Source organism: Notothenia coriiceps, unplaced genomic scaffold (genome assembly GCF_000735185.1).
Source record: "Notothenia coriiceps isolate Sejong01 unplaced genomic scaffold, NC01 NC01_scaffold00033173, whole genome shotgun sequence".
Classification (NCBI taxonomy): Eukaryota; Metazoa; Chordata; class Actinopteri; order Perciformes; family Nototheniidae; genus Notothenia; species Notothenia coriiceps.
In genome coordinates, this window is record NW_011365874.1 from 20,179 (window position 1) to 39,133 (window position 18,955).

An 18,955-nucleotide genomic window follows, 5' to 3' on the forward strand; every position below is an offset into this window, starting at 1 on the left:
AAAAAATCACATTCTTTTCATTTTTTGTAAGCGCTTGCCACATGAATTCTGCTCTGAAACTTCCTCTACTTTCACAGCACTTTATTTTAATGTGTTGACATGTGTTGTTGCTTTGGATTGGGGTGTGGCTTGATGAGGCTTAATGTTAAACAAGTGTATTTTCTCCGTGTAAAATGTCCTCTCAAACTCAGGAGTTCATGTTGAACTGTGCTTCGGCCGCTCTGAGGCCCGCGAGCGGATTCCAACACAGTCTCTTCCCATTCTGATCTGCTCCTGTATTTTGTCTGTTATCACCTGAGTATTTACAAAGGGGGCTTCCGACTCGGCCATGATGAAGTGAGTCGGTATCGATGGCATCATATCTGATTAAAAAAAAGAGGAAGAAAAAGTCTGCATTTGGTGATGGTTTACACTGGTTTTGACTTTACCATTTATTTCATTTCATATTTGGGTACAATCTAAATAAACTGAGGGCTAAATCACTACTCCTAACTTTAAACTTGTACATTTCTCTGAATATTTTTGCAACCTTTTCCATAATTCTTCTTATATTTTGAATCTGATAAACTGTACATAATTTATTTTACTTTGTCCGTTCCTTTATTTACTTTTTGCATATTCTTATATTTCTGGTTCACAAGTGTTTTAAAAGGTAATACAATAGTTTCATAAAAGTGATTAAAAATGTGTTTATATGCACCATTATAATCAAATTCCTCACCTATCTATCTATCCATTTGCCATTACCAACACATTGCAGTAGTTTATTTATGCTCAGAGACTCCCGCGGAGAAACATCCAAAACAAATAAGAGTTAATCCTCTAACTGCTTTATCCCATTAGACCCCCGCTGCTGCCTTCACGCTTAATTCAGAGACTCCCGGTGTAAATGAGACCTTCCGCTCTGTATCAGCAGCTCCAAAACAACACGTCTTCGCTGCTGAACATTAGACTGGACCTGATAATCTGAGAAGCTACAGGGCAATACAGGAGGAGAGGTCAAGTCCAGCTGCGGCCTCAAGTGCCTCGTGTGTTTGTCTGTGTGCGTTTACTGACTGCAGCGAAGGCATTTTGTCCAGTAGAGTTCCTATCTTTAGGTATGTGGCATAGGAGGAAAGGGGCTAAGTAAAAGTCATAAAAACGCAAAAAAAGTAGACAAAAAAGCCTAAAGGTATAGATTCGTTTTCTTTTATGAACTGGAGGTGGCATTGGGTTTCGTCAAAGCTGCCTCCAAATAAAGTATTATTATGTATTATAACTGGTGTGAATCCAAAAAGGTAACTCCTTATGTGATAACAGTTTAACATGTCCAGTACCTTAAACAAAACAATCTGCCTCTTCTCGCTAGATTCCATTTCTTGAATCCAAAAAAGCTATTTTATTATGTATGTGGCTATTTGGCTGAGTTAACACCCAACCCTGAAGAATGGGAATCAACTTTATTCCTTTTAGTTTTTCCAAACGTATTAAAAGGAAAACTACATTTCCAGAGTGAGCCCATGCGTAAAAGACCCAGTGCAGCCCCTGGTGCTTCAGGCAGATTTGGGGGCAGGAGCAACTCTTTGTGGTGCCTGTGCAGCTGAAATATGCATATAGGCCTATAAGTTAGTGGAAAAGTTGCGCACTTTACAGCCGGACATTGCATGAATGACGTTGGGAGTTGAATTAAAATGACTGACACTCATATTGAAATAAAACATGCAGTGCAGAGCGCAGACACTTTTTTCCTGCTGGGGCAGGGGAGGCGTGGATCTCGCTCACTTTTGAAATTCTCCTTGCAGCAGTCGCTTCTCCTCGAGGCAGGACTCAGAGGACACCTCCCCGCACCGACCGGAGGAGAAGCGAGGGAAGGTTTGCCTCTATTCTCTTGAACTATGTTTTGACGGTGGGACGATTTAAAAAAGTTTACGGACTGAATCAGATAACCGGGGAACTTGTGGGAATACTCTAAGAACAGTCGAGCCCAGACTCTCTCTCTCAAGGAATGTGAAAACCCCATTTTGGCGCATGTTCCTCTCCATTGTGCGCAGCCTTCTCCTGCTTTCTACGCGGTTGGAAAGCGGAGGAGGGACGGCTTCTCTAGACTCGATCTCTCGCCTATGGACGACGGCGGTCCCCTCTCTCCAAAGGCGAATGCTTTCAGTATTGCCTCTCTGATTTCGGCTGCAGAGCAAGCAGGAAACGCGGCGTTTGAGAAACAGAGCACCGGCCTGGACAAGCCAGACCTGCATAACCACAGCTCCTATAAAATGCACTACAGCACTGTCACCCGGGAAATGGAAGGTAAATCACCCTGCTGATGCCCGTAGAGCTGCTGTAGCATGTGTAGCCTTTGAACTGACACAACACCCGAGAATCTGCTCGGTTAATCGAGATTTTCAAAGCGCAAAACCACATTTGAAATGCATGAATGAAGTTAGAACACATTTATTCTGGCACAGCTGTTGAAATATAATGCAATTCAGTCCTAGTAGTGACACTCGGGGAGAAGTCTAAACACAGAGCAACAACAGGGGTGGAAAAAAGTTTCCAAAACTCAAAAGTGTTCAACAAAAGAAAATCGACTTTATTCGTAGCGAGGATCACATACATAAAAGACGAGACCAAGAGGCGGAGGGTTTACATGGGCACCCTGTGCGTAATGGTAAAAACAGACCATAATGAGCATATCCAGCTCGGAGAGGGTGATCATCCAGTCCATAGATCTATTTGTCCAATAACGAGAAAGCAACAGTCACCTGCTGCCTATTTGTTTGTTCATGCAAATCAGTGTGTTTACCTTGTAAACCGTTTACTCTCCTCTCTGCCGGGCACATCCTCTATTGTTTGCTAACGGGGGGTGTTGTGGGCGATACCTTATCCAAAAGTTAAATGAGTGCCGGAAAGCCCATTAAAAAGGGGCGCACTTCACTGTCAATCAGTCTCGTCCCAAGGCGAGGAAAGGGCACATTACCTGCAGTTCCTTATCTAAATAGAAATAAGAACCGGTTTTATCGCAAAGGGGAGGCCCTCTGCGTCAGATAAGAGAGGTGACTGGGTTGCAGTGTAACACACTGACGCAGAGCACAACAGAGGCGGAATCGATCCGCAGCAAACACTCACTCACACGAAGCTCGTTTCTGCGAGCAGCTTTCACCGCAGGGTTTTGGAGACATTTCGTCACTATTCGGACTCTTTTAGATCAGGCACACTGTAGCATGCTGGATGCAACCTCAGGGATTATTGAGCAGCCGAGACGGAAACCTTTAAACCGAAAGGGGTGCATTTGTGTGTGACATCTGCACCTGGATATCACTGTTTTTACTTTCTGTATAACCGAGAAAAAGTGCACGGCATATTTAGTAAATCCAGTCTTTTGGGATGATTTCAGCCATATCCAGTCCGTGGCTGACGCAGCTGTCCCATTTTTGCGATGTTGCAGCCTTCACGACGAGCAGCCTGAGCAGCCTCAACACGCCGGGGGGCTACCACCTCTCCCCGTCCCCCGGGGACCCCTACAGCCAGCATGAGGCCCACTTCGAGCCCTGCCCGGCCGCCCAGCACAACTACAACTACCCGGGCTCCAACCCGGGCCAGAACCCGCAGAGCGACGGGGGGACTCCCAACTGCTCCTCGTCCTCCAACAACTCCACTCCCAACGGAAAAACCCTCGTGAAGAAGAACCCCAAAGTGGCCACCATTAACGTGCAGTTGGAGATGAAAGCTTTATGGGACGAGTTTAATATGCTGGGCACGGAGATGATCGTTACCAAGGCGGGCAGGTGAGCACCAATAGTTATTATTCCCTTAATGCATGTGTGGGCACACGAGAAATAATGCAGAGCAGATTAAAGGCTTTAATCTAACAAAAATACCAATATTAGCCGAGTTGATATCCTGCGTAAAGGAGCAACCATATTCAAAACGTTTGGTTTTTAAATATAACATGCTAATATTTTGAGCAGTTTTGCTTATCACACAAACCAGATATTCAGGGTATATTTATCGATGTATTTCGTGTTTTTTAAATTAGATATCATAGCACATATAGGGATACAGTTGCTTTACATATAAAGGTTTAGTAGTTTCGTTGTTTGGAGTTCATAATGGATAACCCCTTTGTTTGGCTGTTAACGCAAAAATATGTCTTTCATTTTCGTTTTTCTCATTTCATTTCAAAAATTGAAAATATATTTTTGTATTGATATATGGCTTCTGAAACATGAAAAACAACGTATATTACTTTCTTATTTAAAAAGGGCTCATGTCTGAACAATTGTATTACATTTTAGCACTAATAAAGTCCTATTTTTCTTGCAATGCCCAAAAATGCCAATTAAATATCGGATTAATTAAATTAACGTGTCGAACATCGGAGGGTTTGTCTTTACAACACATTTTTAATTTAAAGCTGTGGTTCAGGCCTGCTGCTGGATTCTGTTTAATTCGAGGTCAGAAGCATGGAGGCTTGTGTGTGTTGTCTTGTGTTGTGTGTGTCAGCTGTAAACACCACGCCGTTTTTTGGATCCAGCAGGGATGTTGTGGCCCTCGGCTGGTTTCCTTCACAGTCTCAGGTTTACGCACCGCTGTTATACGGAACATTATGGCCTTTAATCTGAGAGTCTTTGCATGTGTGAACGGAGATCAGCCTCTATCTAAACTGATCAGAGAGCTATAGTGTTTTTACTCGGGCCTCGACACGTGTTTTTTACTTGTATTTCCTCGTTCCTCTGAATGCTTCCCTCTCACGCTCAAGAAGTGGATGTAAAACTTGAATTAACACACACAAATCTAGTTTTGATTTTGTTATTAATTGTCCATTATAATATGTTTTTTCTTATCATTTCAAAATGGTGATGATATGATTTGTTTGCCTCATAAAGATGTTTTGCCTTTTAGTTTTCCAAATGTTAAAACAATCTTTTTTTAATTTGAAAATGTATAAGTTATGCTATCCCTTGTTTGCATCTGAAGGGCAATAATATTACCATCTTTCACCTTTGACCTCGTTTGGAGAGCCAATAAAATGCTACCCTAATGTTAAGCACTATTTTTTGTTAACCGTGAAACAGTGAACATGGCGCGTAAAAGCGTCTCCAAATGCTTTCCTGACTTTATCCTGTATTATCGTAATATAAAGAGGCATGAGATAATTGATCTAATCCTGAAAGTGAGGGTTGAGTTTCTGACAGGAGAAAGCAGATCTGCAGCAGAGCACTTTAGAGGCTCCTTCAGCCTCACCTAGCCACAACACGACGTTAATTGAGCGTTGATTTTAGGATCCCTTTCACTGACTCTGCGGATTACTCAACTTCCAACCCGTGTTCTTAGGGGATATGGATCTGCCCTGTGTAGTTACCTAGATAAGATGGAGGAGAAAAACAAATGTTTGTGGTCATGGCCGCTAAACGAGCCCCTGCATCTGAAAGACCAAGAGCGATGCAATCCACTTTTATCCACAATCCACAATTGTTGGAGACAAAGCAGACACGTGATTGCAAATAGGAGAAATATAGAGAGCACTGCATCCAAATTATTCCATGTTTTTTCATACACAATTCTGGATATTTGTTGGAACATTAATGACACCTCGTCTATACCCATTACGCGCAAGTGTGTATTTCCACTACATGTTTGTAGCCCTTCATGTGTCTGGAATTCGTCAAATCAGCAGAGGAGAAGTTAACGAGTCTTTTCACGAGTTGCGAAAGCAGAGCAAAAAAGGCAACAAACCCAAAGCTCCATTCAGATGAAGGAGAGTTTTATCTGGTTACGCACGGACAGGATCACGTCATGTCCAAAAGCTCGGAGCTCATGTCCTCCTGTTGCTCGGGCCAAATGAAGCTCAGCAGGCCGGGAGCTGCACGGCCCTCTGGCTTTGCACAAAAACCATTTGGCAAAAATAATTAGTTTACTCCTGTGACGAATTCCATTCATTTCTAATAGTTAAAAAGCACCGTTCACACACTGAGGATCCAGTTTTCTGAATACTAAATGTGAGCACGTGAAGGCAGCCAAAGCAACACATAGCCTATAACAGTCGATGTGTGTTTTTCCTTTTCCAGGAGAATGTTTCCAACTTTCCAAGTGAAAATATTCGGGATGGATCCCATGTCAGACTACATGCTGCTGATGGACTTCCTGCCCGTAGACGACAAACGTTACAGGTAACTATTTGCAAAACTGCGCACACATCGGACACTGCAGGAGCGTTAAAATTGGACTAGTCCGAAATATTTTTGGCAAGGGGCACAACACATTGCACTACAGTGGTAAATTACACCAAGCAAACTACATTTGAAATAAATAATAAATCGGAAATAAATATAGCCTAAGCACATTTATAAACATTTCCAAACTGAACCGATTCATACTACAAATATGTTGGTGACTATTGGAGAGATATTCGCTATTTGTTAGGTTATGAGGCATATTATAATTTCTGAATAGCTTCCGTTTGTGTATCTCATGTCAGCAGATGCATTGACATTTAAGGCAACACTTTTATTGATGATGTGGGAACATTTCTAATTGTAGATGTTTCCATCTCTCAGGTATGCTTTTCACAGCTCCTCGTGGCTGGTCGCCGGTAAAGCGGACCCCGCCACGCCGGGCAGGGTGCACTACCACCCGGACTCTCCGGCCAAAGGCGCGCAGTGGATGAAGCAGATTGTCTCTTTTGATAAACTCAAGCTCACCAACAACCTGCTGGATGACAACGGCCATGTGAGTACACTACTGGAAATGAATCCATGCAAAAAAGACGAGCATAACTTCTACAAACACACAGTGTGGGCCGAAGTTCATTTCGACAAATTAGAGTTATCATGCAGACGGCCGATAAAGTCACTATGCGAATAATTATTTAATACACAACGACTTAATTTACTGTATTTGTAGAATTTTCATATTTGAGAGCCTTGTACGATAAACCAACACCTTAAAAGGTCAAACAAAAACTAGACCAACTGGTGATGCATAAACTGTAAACTCATTGAATTAACGTTACTGTGAAGGAGAGGTTTGGCCCCCTCAAATTGATTAATACGCGTGATTATACAATAATACAACTTGTTATTTGGACTAATAGTCCGATGTGGCCAAAAAGCTTTTCTCACTCCACAAAATGGCTCAGCAAATCAGGCTTTGCTCCAACAATGACGGAAAGAAAGTAGAATATTCCATCATTGATGGGAATTGTTTCACCCTCGCGCTGGATCTTCCTCTCTGAGTGATTGTTGTATTAGTTTTACCGGCGGTAATGGCTATTTTAGATTAAATGGGAAATGGTTGGAAAAGCCCATTGCTTATGCATGGAAATGTGGATATATCGAGACGATGATGTTCTGATAATATTAGGGCACATGGTCTTTAGATACATGTCTGCAAATGTAACGGGAGCGTCAGGTTATTTCTGTATGTAGCCTAATGGTATTTACCAAACCGCTTATTTTTGTATCCACAAATACGTATATTGAATATGTTTGACAACGTCACATGCGATTATTTTAAAGCCCACCATTCTAACTCGTTTTGTTTTCAAGATAGTTTATTAAGAATATATTTGTTTTATGTTATCCAATCAAGATATATTTATTCATTTGATCAGTTTTTCCATTTTTTTTATAATCGAAAATAGTCTTACTGAGTTTCAGGAGATCGTTCCTTCAGTGCTGATTCAAGATTCAAAGGCTCTATTGTCACATGCACAGTGTATTTATGAATATCTTGAGTCTCCAACAATGCAACCTAAATATATATAAGACATAAAACAATAATATGATTTATTTTTCCAGATCATCCTGAACTCCATGCACCGATACCAGCCCCGGTTCCACGTGGTCTATGTGGACCCCCGCAAGGACAGCGAGAAATATGCCGAGGAGAATTACAAGACTTTTGTTTTTGAGGAGACCCGCTTCACAGCAGTCACAGCCTACCAGAACCACCGGGTAAGAGACCTTATTACCCTGTGTGAAAGAAACGTGGGGTGGTGTGCAGAAACTGACCATGGGGCTTTACCTTAAATATTATATTAATGGATTAAGTTGAGTGATACCATGAGAAAATAATACCATAAAAAGGTCACTTTTAACTAAAATATTAATAATCAAATTGATATTGATTGTGATTTTTCTTTGGATAAATGCATGACGATCCTACGAAAATCAAAATGTCTTCTTATACGCGCTTTTTTGTTTTGCGTAAATGTTGCCTTTACTCTGCGCTAGCTGTTCTGCATCGCTCATTTTTTCCATCAGACTTGGGGTCTGTTTAGATTAACACATGAGTGCATTCAGCAGCTATTCAAAGCGAATCTGACGAGTGAAACATTGGAATAAAATGTGGCTGCTATCAAAAAAGTAATCTGATTGGTTGCGTAATAGTGATTGGAATACAATGCAAAAGCTCCTGATCCTGCTAAGACTAACCAACTTATATCTAGTCAAAACATTCTAACTGAACTTGTTTTGAGAATAATGAGAAAGAGCTGCTTGTGTGGGATGATGACGTTTGTTTATAGAAATCTTATTTAAATCATTACTATTATATCTCACACTTGATTCAAGTCTGTATCAACTCAAATCTAATGATGCCTTCAGATGGACGTTTTTTAGAGTGTATTTCCATGGTCGCACTGTGAACAGGAGATACAATAACTTTGTCCTTTTTTATATTAAATATGACACAATAATTCATAATGTGACTCATGAAGTGAGAACATGAAACATATTAACATTTGATTTGAATCTTGAACAATTATAATTGTGTAGCATATCACTACTAATTATTTAGGACATGAATGGAATTCTACAAATGAGATACTTTGCAGCTCCAAAGGTTACAAAATAGTTTAGAAATAAATGCTAAATAAGCTTTATATTAACTGGCAGTTATATTAATTCACATGTGTTTTAAATAACATGAATGGACATGATGCTGAACAGCAGACCTGTAACATTTCTCAAATATTATTAAAAACAAAGTGTAGTGTTCAAGATATGGACAGAAGAGCTTTCCAATCCAAAATGGCCAGCCCCATCAAGCTACTCTACCACAGCTGTGATTTAGGAATCAAATGCAATGCCTTCTCAGAATGACTTTGTGTACGAGTGCACTGAGGTTTATTTGATGTTCTGGATTTCAGATCACGCAGCTGAAGATAGCCAGCAATCCCTTCGCAAAGGGCTTCAGAGACTGTGACCCAGAGGACTGGTGAGTGTGCTCTCAACATAAAGCCCGCTGGCATGTTTCCACATGGTGTAGAAATGTTCAACACAGCACAGAGTGCACTTGCAAAATAGTTTGGCTGTTTGTCTAATCTCACACAGTTGCCAGATGGGTGGAGTTTGCCATAATAACAACCGCAATGTGTGCCATGACGTTTACAAATCAGGGCATATTCCTTGGAAGTCAACAGACCATGTTCTCCCGTTAATGGCTAATTACCACACGCACTCGTAATTGTAACAATAAAATAAACCACACCCAACTGCAAAACACAATGCACAAACGTATCCAAACGTATCCAAACGCTGCTCATCCACCCCTGCAAATGTATTTTTTCTTCGGATCATTAAGTAAACACGCTATCACGCTAAGGTTTATGGGAATTTGTTATTAGTTTGCAGAACAGGCCAATCTGAGTCATGTAATAGGTGGCTTCGTTTATTGTACATTTGGTTGCCTGTCAATGTGTTAAAGTGAATTACACGCAACAGTGTAAACTCTTAATATGTGCATTCATCATTTTAATATAAAGACATGGTGCCTTTTGACATTCATTAACTGAGTGTAACTGAATCCTCTTTTCTCCCTGCTCCAGGCCCAGGAATCACAGACCAGGCTGTCTGCCAATAATGAGTGCTTTTGCCAGAACAAGAAACCCAATGTCGTCCCCGCCTCCGCAGAACGGCTCTGAGAAAGGTCTGCAGCTCGCTCTTTGTTTCATTTCACAACTCGTGCCCGCTATCAAATATAAACCATATTCATATTAAGTTATTCAGCCTTTAGAGGAAATGTTTTGCTTTCATTTTTGGCATCTTTCACCTCATTTTCTTTTCATTTTGTTTCATTAAGTTCAGCACAATGCTGCATTCACAGTCCAAGTCAACCACTACTATAGTACAGGGTATTGTGCTATCATATACCAGATGATAGATTTATAATCAGTAAAACCTGCAATGAATAATACTTTTTCTTGACATAAAATGTATTTGTTTATTAGTTCAATAATAATCATTAGTTTCACCCTGGCTTCAAACAACCTGTAATCCATCAGAAGGGATTCTATAGCTCTGGTTTATAAAAAAAACAAAACTATTTTGATTGTATTTGAATGCATTTTTTGGACAATAACAGATGTTAGTATTAATAATATATGATCATTTGTTTAAATATATAATATCTATCTAAATACTATTTGACCTTGAGGATAATATAACAAATATTAGTCATTTTAGGGGTTTTCAATTGTGGAATTATAATTGTATTATCAGTACCCCCTGCAATCTGTTACTGGCTTAAACACACACACACACACACACACACACACACACACACCACACACACACACACACAACACACCACACACACACACACACACACACACACAACACACACACACCACACACAGCACACACACACACACACACACACACACACACACACACACACACACACACACACACACACACACACACACACACACACACACACACACACACACACACACAGCCTGCTGGTGTTCACAACACATTGGCTAGCTCTGACTGTTTTCTCCTGTCTTTCTTTAGAGGACAGCAGAAGGGAGTACGAGCGGGACCCCAGCGGCACGCCCATACACGGAGACCCGGCCCACCAGCTGATGTCCCGGGTCCTCAGCCCCGCCCTGCCCGTCCCGGGGGGCCTCCACGGCGTCTCACTCTCCAGCGGCAGACCCAGCCCCCCCCATGACCTTCGCCAAGACCCCCACGGTCTCCCGCCGGACACCCTGCACCACCACCCCTACAAGTACCCCACCACCTACGAACACTACCTGGGAGCCAAGACCCGGCCCTCGCCCTATCCTTTACCCGGCATCAGAGGACACACTTACCACCACCACATGAACCCAGCCACGGCTAACATGTACTCAGCCACCAGCGGCCCCTCTAACTATGACTACGGGCCCCGGTAAGGAGCGATGCATTGTGGGAAATGGAAACAGGAAAGGCAACACAGTCCTGTCTATTGATGGCAACCTGTGGGGTGCGTCCACCGCCTGAAACTCTGCTGGATAAACCCCGTATTTATTTAAAGGAAATGCATCTCTGCGCTAAGCACCTGCTCTGAGTCCTTTCAGAGGCCTGCTTTGACCTTTGAACCCGAATGGGAAAAGCTGCACGGCGAGCGGTGCGGACATTGAGCCAGAAAACAGAGGAGGCAGGAGGGACCTCTCTTTAACACGGACAATACCTTTGATCACAGACTGGAATTGAATTTTTTTTTTGTGTTGGATGCACTTTTTGATTTGTTTGTATTGCTTTCAAAAAAGCCATATGTTATATAGTACATCAACCTTCTAGGTAGACGAGATGTTTGCATGTTGAGCTCATCAGAGAAGGGTGTCGAAACACACCCAAATGTTTTTGTTTGAGGTATAAAAAATAAAAGAAATACAAGATTTGATTTTGAACATCTTGAGCCGCTCTGAGAAGCTTGTACCATGGCACTGACTTGCAGCAATTCAAAGTAAATAAATGAAGCAGAATGACTGTTCTGTATCTGTAAAATAAACATTAAATTCTTGTAATTCATAAAAATCTTTGAGCAGATCTTCCATTCAAAGCTTTGCCTGCTGTTGCACTGCTGAAGGGGGAAATAAGCTTACCTCACTGAGAGCATTGTTCTGGTTTCTCTGACCGGATCTGCCCTGCTTCATTGGGTTGAGGTGTCTGTTGTTCCTGCAGTCGTTGGAAGTCAGGACCAGGAGGCTGTCTAAACATTAGCCTGCACTGTAGTTCAAATGTTGAAATCTGCAGCTGGTGCTATGAAAAAAAAGAGGAAGCAAAACACATAAATGCACTCATCGACCGTACTTCCAACTTCTACACTTCCCTCTTGAATTTTCTGTTAAGTGAGTAATGAAAATAATCTAAAACAAGCTCATTTAAAACTATATTAATTTCCATAAATTAAATTAAATAGGAAAACTGCTAACGAGGGCCTAAAGTATAAGACGGATAAGAAAAAAGAAAAAAATTGGAACACTAATACTTTTTTGTTATCTAAAAGTCATGCAGCATTCTATTTTTGCAAAAGATTTTGTAAAAAAAAAAACACATTTTGAAAAAAGTATTTTCAAAATCTAACTTCCAAGAAAAAAAAGAACCCGTCATGTTATTCAAAGTTGAAAAAAGACAGACTTTTAATTTCCTCTCTCCCCGAAAGGATATCATTGGTCATATTTAATGTGACAGTTGGGTGATTTTTAAAGAACGCCACGGTGTCCTATCTGTGCGGCCATTTCCATCTCCTAGTCCTATGAGGAATGCTTTGTTGTCAAGGTTAATCTCGTTGGGGGAAAACAGTCTGCTTTGGGATGTGTGTCTGTCACGATACAAAAGGAAACATTCCCTAATGATTCATTTCAATAATGTATTTTTCCTCCTTGAACCCAGCAGGGGAAGGATGCCTGAGGGCGCCTGACCTCTGACTGTTTAATGGCTTGTAAAGGTGTCAAAGGTTAAATAATGTTTCCACTCATTTAAACGCAGGCTAATTGGTTGTCGATTTTGTTGTTGTTATTCGGGGGCTGAGTAAAGCTTTTACTTTACAATGAAAGTGTATTATGAAGGCAACTTAGCGTCATTAAAAGATATCAAATAATCAAATTGGCCTACAATGTAACCATGCCCTCAGTTAGTGCTATTTTACTTAAAAATCAGGCATTCATAGTGTTTTTATTTTTTTTAATTGAGCAACATTTTGTATCTCATTGCCTGTTTTGCGACATCTCAAACAGGCCTTTGATCAACTCCTTATTGTAGTTTCAATGGCTTGTAAAGGTGTCAAAGGTTAAATAATGTTTTCACTCATTTTAACGCAGACTCGTTTGCTGTAAAAAAAAAAAGGTGTTCTTTTGTGCTTTGATTTGCAATTGAACTGAAGTCAATATGGAGAATGAATGGCAGCCTAAAAGATCGATTTTAGCTACTTAGCATCATTCAAATATGTATAATATAATGGCCCTACTTGACAAGCAGGTGTCAATTTCACTTTAGCTAATTATTCCCTCATAAGAGCACCACTTTATTTACAATTCAGAGGCATTAACACAGTGTTTGTATTTAAACATTTGAGCAACATTTTGCTTCCCTTTGCTAAATCTTTGACAGGCTGTTGTGAAGCTCCTTAAAGTAGTTAGTCTCTAATGTTAAAGGCTTATAATGTGTCAAAGGTTAAATAATGTTTCCACTCATATGGACACCAATTGGTGGTACAAAACAAAAGAAGAAGATGGTTGGGAAGGTGACTAAAGCTTTTACTTTGCAATAGAACAATATTATGTTGTCACTATGGGAAATTAAGTTTTAATATATCCTGAAATGTCTATTCTAGCTATGTAGCATCATTAAAATAAATAAAATAACACTAATATGCCCATTTGACAAGCAAGTGTTAATATAACTGTAGCTAACTAGTCCCTAATTTAACGTACATTTAGTTAAAGTGAAGTCATAATAAGGTGGACACACACAAATATAACTTCAACAAATCTGTACTTGCTCATAAACATGGCCCTCAGAGCCTGTTCAGTGTCGCTGTTGCTGCCCCTCTCGTCTGGTCAGGAAGCCGCCTGTGGAGCACCGTCGCCGGCCTGCAGGTGCCGAGGAGAGCCGGGCGGAAGTCCAGAAGCAGCGGGAGACGATAGTGAGTTTATCGGTGTTGTGGAAGAGTCAAAAAGCGATATGCGGACTAAATATAGGTTTCACAACGCAAAGGAAACATTACTGGCACTGCTGATGCACAACCGTTTTAGTACAGTCTGTCTAAAGCAGTACGACTGACATTAGCATGGCAAATCTTTACCGGTAAACAATCAAATGTACAATATTTTGCATTTGTTTACATTTCAACTAGCATTAAATAAAAGGATTCAATAAAAGTAGAGTACAACTACCTCAGATTTGAGTTACGTACAGTAGCCTACATGAGTAATATCTCACAGCCTCTTCGTTCTCTCTCACCACCTGCCCCATTAAGAGTGGTCCAAATGTTATCTAAACCCAATCCAGCAATGAAAATGTCCTGCATATGTTGCATTCTTAATAAATGGTGTCCCTGGTGGAGTATGCATCAGTCTGAGGCGACTTGACATTGAAGCCTGAGGGCTGACCTCATTTTGTAACCCTGTCCTACAGTCTTAAGGGACCATATCTATATAGATATTCAAATAAGGCACACGTGAGTCATTTACTGTTTAGCACCTTAATTAAGCTTCGTTATAGCCGACTGAATAAAGTTGTTTTATAGGCTAAGATTACAGATATTTTGAATTATTGTGAAGTACATTTTTTGTTGTTGCAATCAGTGAAACTGCACCTACTGGAGGAATGATCATGAATTGCACCTCAATACCATCTTATATTATCATTATAAAGCGTACATTGGAATATTTGACCACATTACATTTCTTCACGTGCACCTTTAAATGCTTCGGCATGCTTTCAACAGGCCATTTTCAGACACAGTATTTCAATGAGTCCTTCGTTTCACACGGAGGAAAAGAGCAACCCGCTCAGTTACAATACTGTGCCCAGATGTCTCAGTCAGTGAAACAGTGCCAAGGACTTGCCAGTGAAGTATGGAGAGGCAGAGGATGGATGGTAATGCGACCTAAAGCATCCGTTGACACCCAGCTGCATCTGGAACATCTGCAGTGACCGGCCTATCAGGGTCTCCATTAGTTCGCTCCACCTCTGTGTACATTTCTGCTGCCTCGCTGCATGCCGAATCTGGGGACATTTATTAAAAACAAGGCAGGTAAACCAATCAGAGTCCTGTACCTAAACCCCCCCCCCTAACCATGGCCTCTCAACTAATACAAAAGGTACCAGGGTTTATGGTGTGTATGAAGCTGCTGACAGACATTTTATACAGAACATCAAAACACATCATCACCACCGGGCAACAGACTTAATACATTTGTATTAAGTCACATTTGAAAAAATAAATAAAACCAACTTAGCCGTGAGGCGGAACATTGGTTTTGGCTTCTACGGACGGGATTATTTTCCTCAACCATTCATTTCAAATAATCAGGCTCAGTGTGACGTCTCACATGTCCATGAATGCACCCAAAGGCTCAGGGAGTAAAGGCATCCACCTCACTCACTCACTCACTCACACACCAACACCAACAAAAGGCAATGGATAATGTCCGATCCCTGAGCCAGGCTGACCTCTGACCCTCAAGGCCAAGGATGACACACGTTAGGTGATAAGTGAAGCACGGGGGCTATTGTGCACACGGTATCCCTGTCCATTTATTGACTTCCTAAATGATCCATTATGAAGTGATTTATGAGGTCCACCGCCACCCCAACAGGCACTTCTAAAGCCAGCCGGTTGCCGTCTGTTCCAATGGATTCAGCATTTGATTTATCAGAGAATGGACGGAAGCTGGCCCACGCCACCACGAGTGTTTGTTCAAAGCCAACAGGAGGGTTAGGAAGTTAGTATGAATGCGACATGTCACCCGCGGGGTCAGACACAAGAGGTGGAGCTGGAGCTCTGCGGGGAACAGGGACAACATGTCATTAAAAACCAGCCAGAGAAAAAGGTCTTATTCCAGGGGTGTCACAGAAGGCCACATACAGAAAAATATACGAAGGGCTGGGCCGCTCAGTAAAGGAGGTATATTGCCTCATAAGTTCAGTTATAAATTAGCAAAATCAATCAAATGTAGGTAAATGATGCTTGTGAGTGTTGGCAGCTCATCCCTTAAAACAGAAGCCTCAGATTGATTATAATAAGGAGAAATAGGAAGGGTGTATTTCAAGCTTGTTATGGAAATAAGTCATTGGGCTTTTTTCTTATCAACTAAGATATGTAAGAAAATGTTTCCAACTTTAATTGACTGAATTTAGTGGTCGTATTAACACATGAATACTACTGTGTAATATATTTGTACATTTAAGAAGTACAATATAAGACAAGCACAAGTTTCATTTGTGGGCCATACTCCATTATACTTTTAGAATTTGCTGAGGGCCGATTCAAAATGGGCCGTAGTTTGGACACCCCCGGTTTTTTAAATGATAAAAAAAAAGGGAATTCAACAAGTTATGAGCACAGAAACTCATACAAAACAAGAATTTGATGCAAGCAACCAAAACTGCAGCTATTCTCTTTTTCCCCCCCAATGACAGTTGCGTCACAGCTAGCGAATGACCTCGTCTTTCCTCTGTTCACTAACGATTCGGGGCCATTATGCTGGTCTGGCTCTTTGATTTCTCAGGCCCTTCCTGTACAGCATGATGAGCTCTTCAACTCGGGGTCATCCCAGGAGACGAAGCCTTTATGAAGCAGAACGACGTGCAGCGTTTGAAGCCCCCGGCCTCCCAACGCACTGCTGTAAAACATGAGCTCCCATGCTGCTCGTTGACTCAGAGATATTATTAGAGACAGAAAAACAACACCTCTCTATTTTCTCTGGGACGTTCACAACAGGACCACCTTTGGCCTTGTTCGTGACAAAAGTCTGTTTCTTAAAAATACATCTGTATAGAAATTGTGCAGAGATGGCCGACACAGAAGTTAGCATCACAAGGGCTCCTTCGACAACATTTTATAAAAATTGGATTTCGGTATATTGCAGGATAAAAGCTCTGTGGCCAACACACGTTTGTGAACACATTTCCTTCAGCAGGATAATCTCCACATACTAACACCACTTGTATGATTTTTAAAGGGGAAATGCAGTCGCCAGAATTAAAAAGCTAACATTAGGTTACAAACTAATGTATTATATCGCGGTCACATGACTTTATATCACAACCGCTAAGCTAAAGGTGGCTAATATTCAGAGTGCTGGTGTTTGTTAGTGTCGTTTGGTAATCTTTTACCAACTGTCGTTTTGTTATGTCGTAGAACAAAATAAGCTTCAATATGTTAAGAGTGTGTACACCACAGAGCTTATTTCAGGCATTTAAACAAAAACAAAAATTAAAAAACCATTGACTTTAAGACGAGGGGAGTGGGGAAATGCTAACTATCTTTCTGGTTGTAAGCCTCATTCCTGCACCACTCTATATGGCATTGAATGTGAAGTAGATGTAAGATTTAACAATCGTTTCATTCCAAATGCTTTTGATCACCCTTACAGATGATACCAAAACATATCCCTTACTTAATTCTTTAACTTGAGATTTCTTCAGTTTTCTGACATTTTTCATAAACAAAGAAGTAGTACTTGTTAAGAAAATAAAACCAGCTCATACACAGGTAACACTGACCACAGAGAGCCTCTGCAGATCACCAGAAACCACTAAACCAACAGCCCTCTGTTCCTTATGTCCCTGCTGTGATTAACCTTGTTTGACAAATACAGCCCAGGTCAGGCTGTGTGTTAAGCTAAGAGCTGCTAGAATAACAACACACGATTACAGAGCTGCTCAGGTGCGCTCTATACCTCAAATTCAGGTCCACTGGAGCAAATCTCCATCAGATAAGTCAACACAATCACATAGTTGCACACAGCATCACAAAGGCTTCAGCAAACAGGGGCTGGAAATAGTGGTCAACAAGAGCCTCGTGAACTATTTGGAATAGATGGGATATTTCTGTTGGCTTCACAAGTTCTGCCTGTCTATATATCCAGCTGCCATAGGTATATATTTTTTTTTTATACAATAGAAATACTGTATTATGTATTGACGATAATATTGTGTAACACATGCTTGAGAAACACCTCCAAACACCCTAGGGAGGTGTTCCAGGCATGTCCAGCTGGGAAGAGACCGAGGGGTAGACCTAGGACCAGGTGGAGGGATTATATCTCTTCGCTGGCCTGGGAGCGCCTTGGGATCCCCCAGTCAGAGCTGGTTGATGTGGCCAGGGAAAAGAAAGTTTGGGGCTCTCTGCTGGAACTGCTACCTCCGTGACCCGACCACGGATAAGCGGGAGAAGATGGATGGATGGATGGACATGCCCGACGTACGCTGTGTTAACAACAACCTACCAAACCCAGAGTTAACGAGGTGTTTCTGTTCTAATATATCACACATGTTGACCTTCATATTTCTGATGTTAACTGTACACATTGTTTGGGAAATGGCATTTAGATTTTTGAATAGTAATAACAAAAAAAGAATACATCATAAAACAAAATCAGGGACGGCTGTGTAGTATCTTGAAATAATTTAAGGACAAATTGAGAACATATTAGCAGCCCACCAATATATGTATCAGTTTTTCTTTTTTTATTACCTCCTCATTGACTTAATCACCAAGTCACTAAAGTCAGTTGTTGGGTCCAAGCAGAGGCTACAATTGTTATGTGTGATAGTCACATGCAGAATATCTTCACCATTATAGTCCATATGCATCTGTATCTCTCTCAGTTGAGAAAGTTGAAGAAGGTGAGTAAAACATTGTTATATAAGGGCATTGCTTCATTTCCCTGAAAAGCTGCCATTTTGTTCACTGACGCCATTCGGGGCACATTAAAATCAGTATAAAGAACTGATGAAGAGTCCATAAATCCTCCCAGAGCTTCGAGGTTCAGCCAGTGTCCGCCCCCTCGTTGAATATGGACCACAGGCTGATGCGCTGGTCTTTGGATCCAGCAGCCAGCAGTCTCTGTCGGGGGTCCTGGTGGTCAGAGAAGGCCACGCTTAGCACCAGGTCGGTGTGGTACTGAAGCACGGCCAGCGGTCGCAGCTTCTTCCACCCGAATATCCGCACCCGATGGTCCCAGCCCGCTGAAGCC

The 18,955-nt window shown here is 41.3% G+C and overlaps 2 protein-coding genes across 4 annotated transcripts in view; one reads left to right on the top strand and one right to left on the bottom strand.

Annotated features, from left to right (window-relative positions):
* The first annotated feature begins 1,745 nt into the window (after positions 1 to 1,745).
* On the top strand, positions 1,746 to 11,777 carry tbx1 (T-box transcription factor 1). Of its 3 annotated transcripts, none has more exons than XM_010789644.1 (8): positions 1,746 to 2,283; positions 3,371 to 3,761; positions 6,045 to 6,146; positions 6,534 to 6,705; positions 7,776 to 7,931; positions 9,128 to 9,195; positions 9,806 to 9,906; positions 10,776 to 11,777. In XM_010789644.1, exons 1-8 carry the CDS (start codon positions 2,100 to 2,102, stop codon positions 11,156 to 11,158), a joined length of 1,557 nt encoding a protein of 518 aa, XP_010787946.1. In that variant the 5' UTR covers positions 1,746 to 2,099; the 3' UTR covers positions 11,159 to 11,777. The 3 variants fall into 3 exon arrangements, with proteins under 3 accessions (XP_010787946.1, XP_010787948.1, XP_010787949.1); XM_010789646.1 differs by having other exon boundaries at positions 3,422 to 3,761; XM_010789647.1 differs by lacking the exon at positions 1,746 to 2,283 and having other exon boundaries at positions 2,293 to 3,761.
* A 6,631-nt stretch (positions 11,778 to 18,408) lies between these two features.
* gnb1l (guanine nucleotide binding protein (G protein), beta polypeptide 1-like) overlaps positions 18,409 to 18,955 on the bottom strand; it is a gene marked incomplete at its 5' end in the record, with an annotated part of 7,593 nt that continues 7,046 nt past the window's right edge. The window contains one exon of the mRNA XM_010789648.1: positions 18,409 to 18,955. This exon is cut by the window's right edge and continues 71 nt beyond it. Within this exon, the coding sequence (XP_010787950.1) occupies positions 18,748 to 18,955 (208 nt within the window).

Coding starts and splice junctions, on each gene's coding strand:
- tbx1 (XM_010789644.1), top strand. CDS start 2,100: ATGGACGACGGCGGTCCCCTCTCTCCAAAGGCGAATGCTTTCAGTATT. Junction 6,147..6,533: donor GTAGACGACAAACGTTACAG/GTAACTATTTGC, acceptor TCCATCTCTCAG/GTATGCTTTTCACAGCTCCT. Junction 9,907..10,775: donor GCAGAACGGCTCTGAGAAAG/GTCTGCAGCTCG, acceptor GTCTTTCTTTAG/AGGACAGCAGAAGGGAGTAC.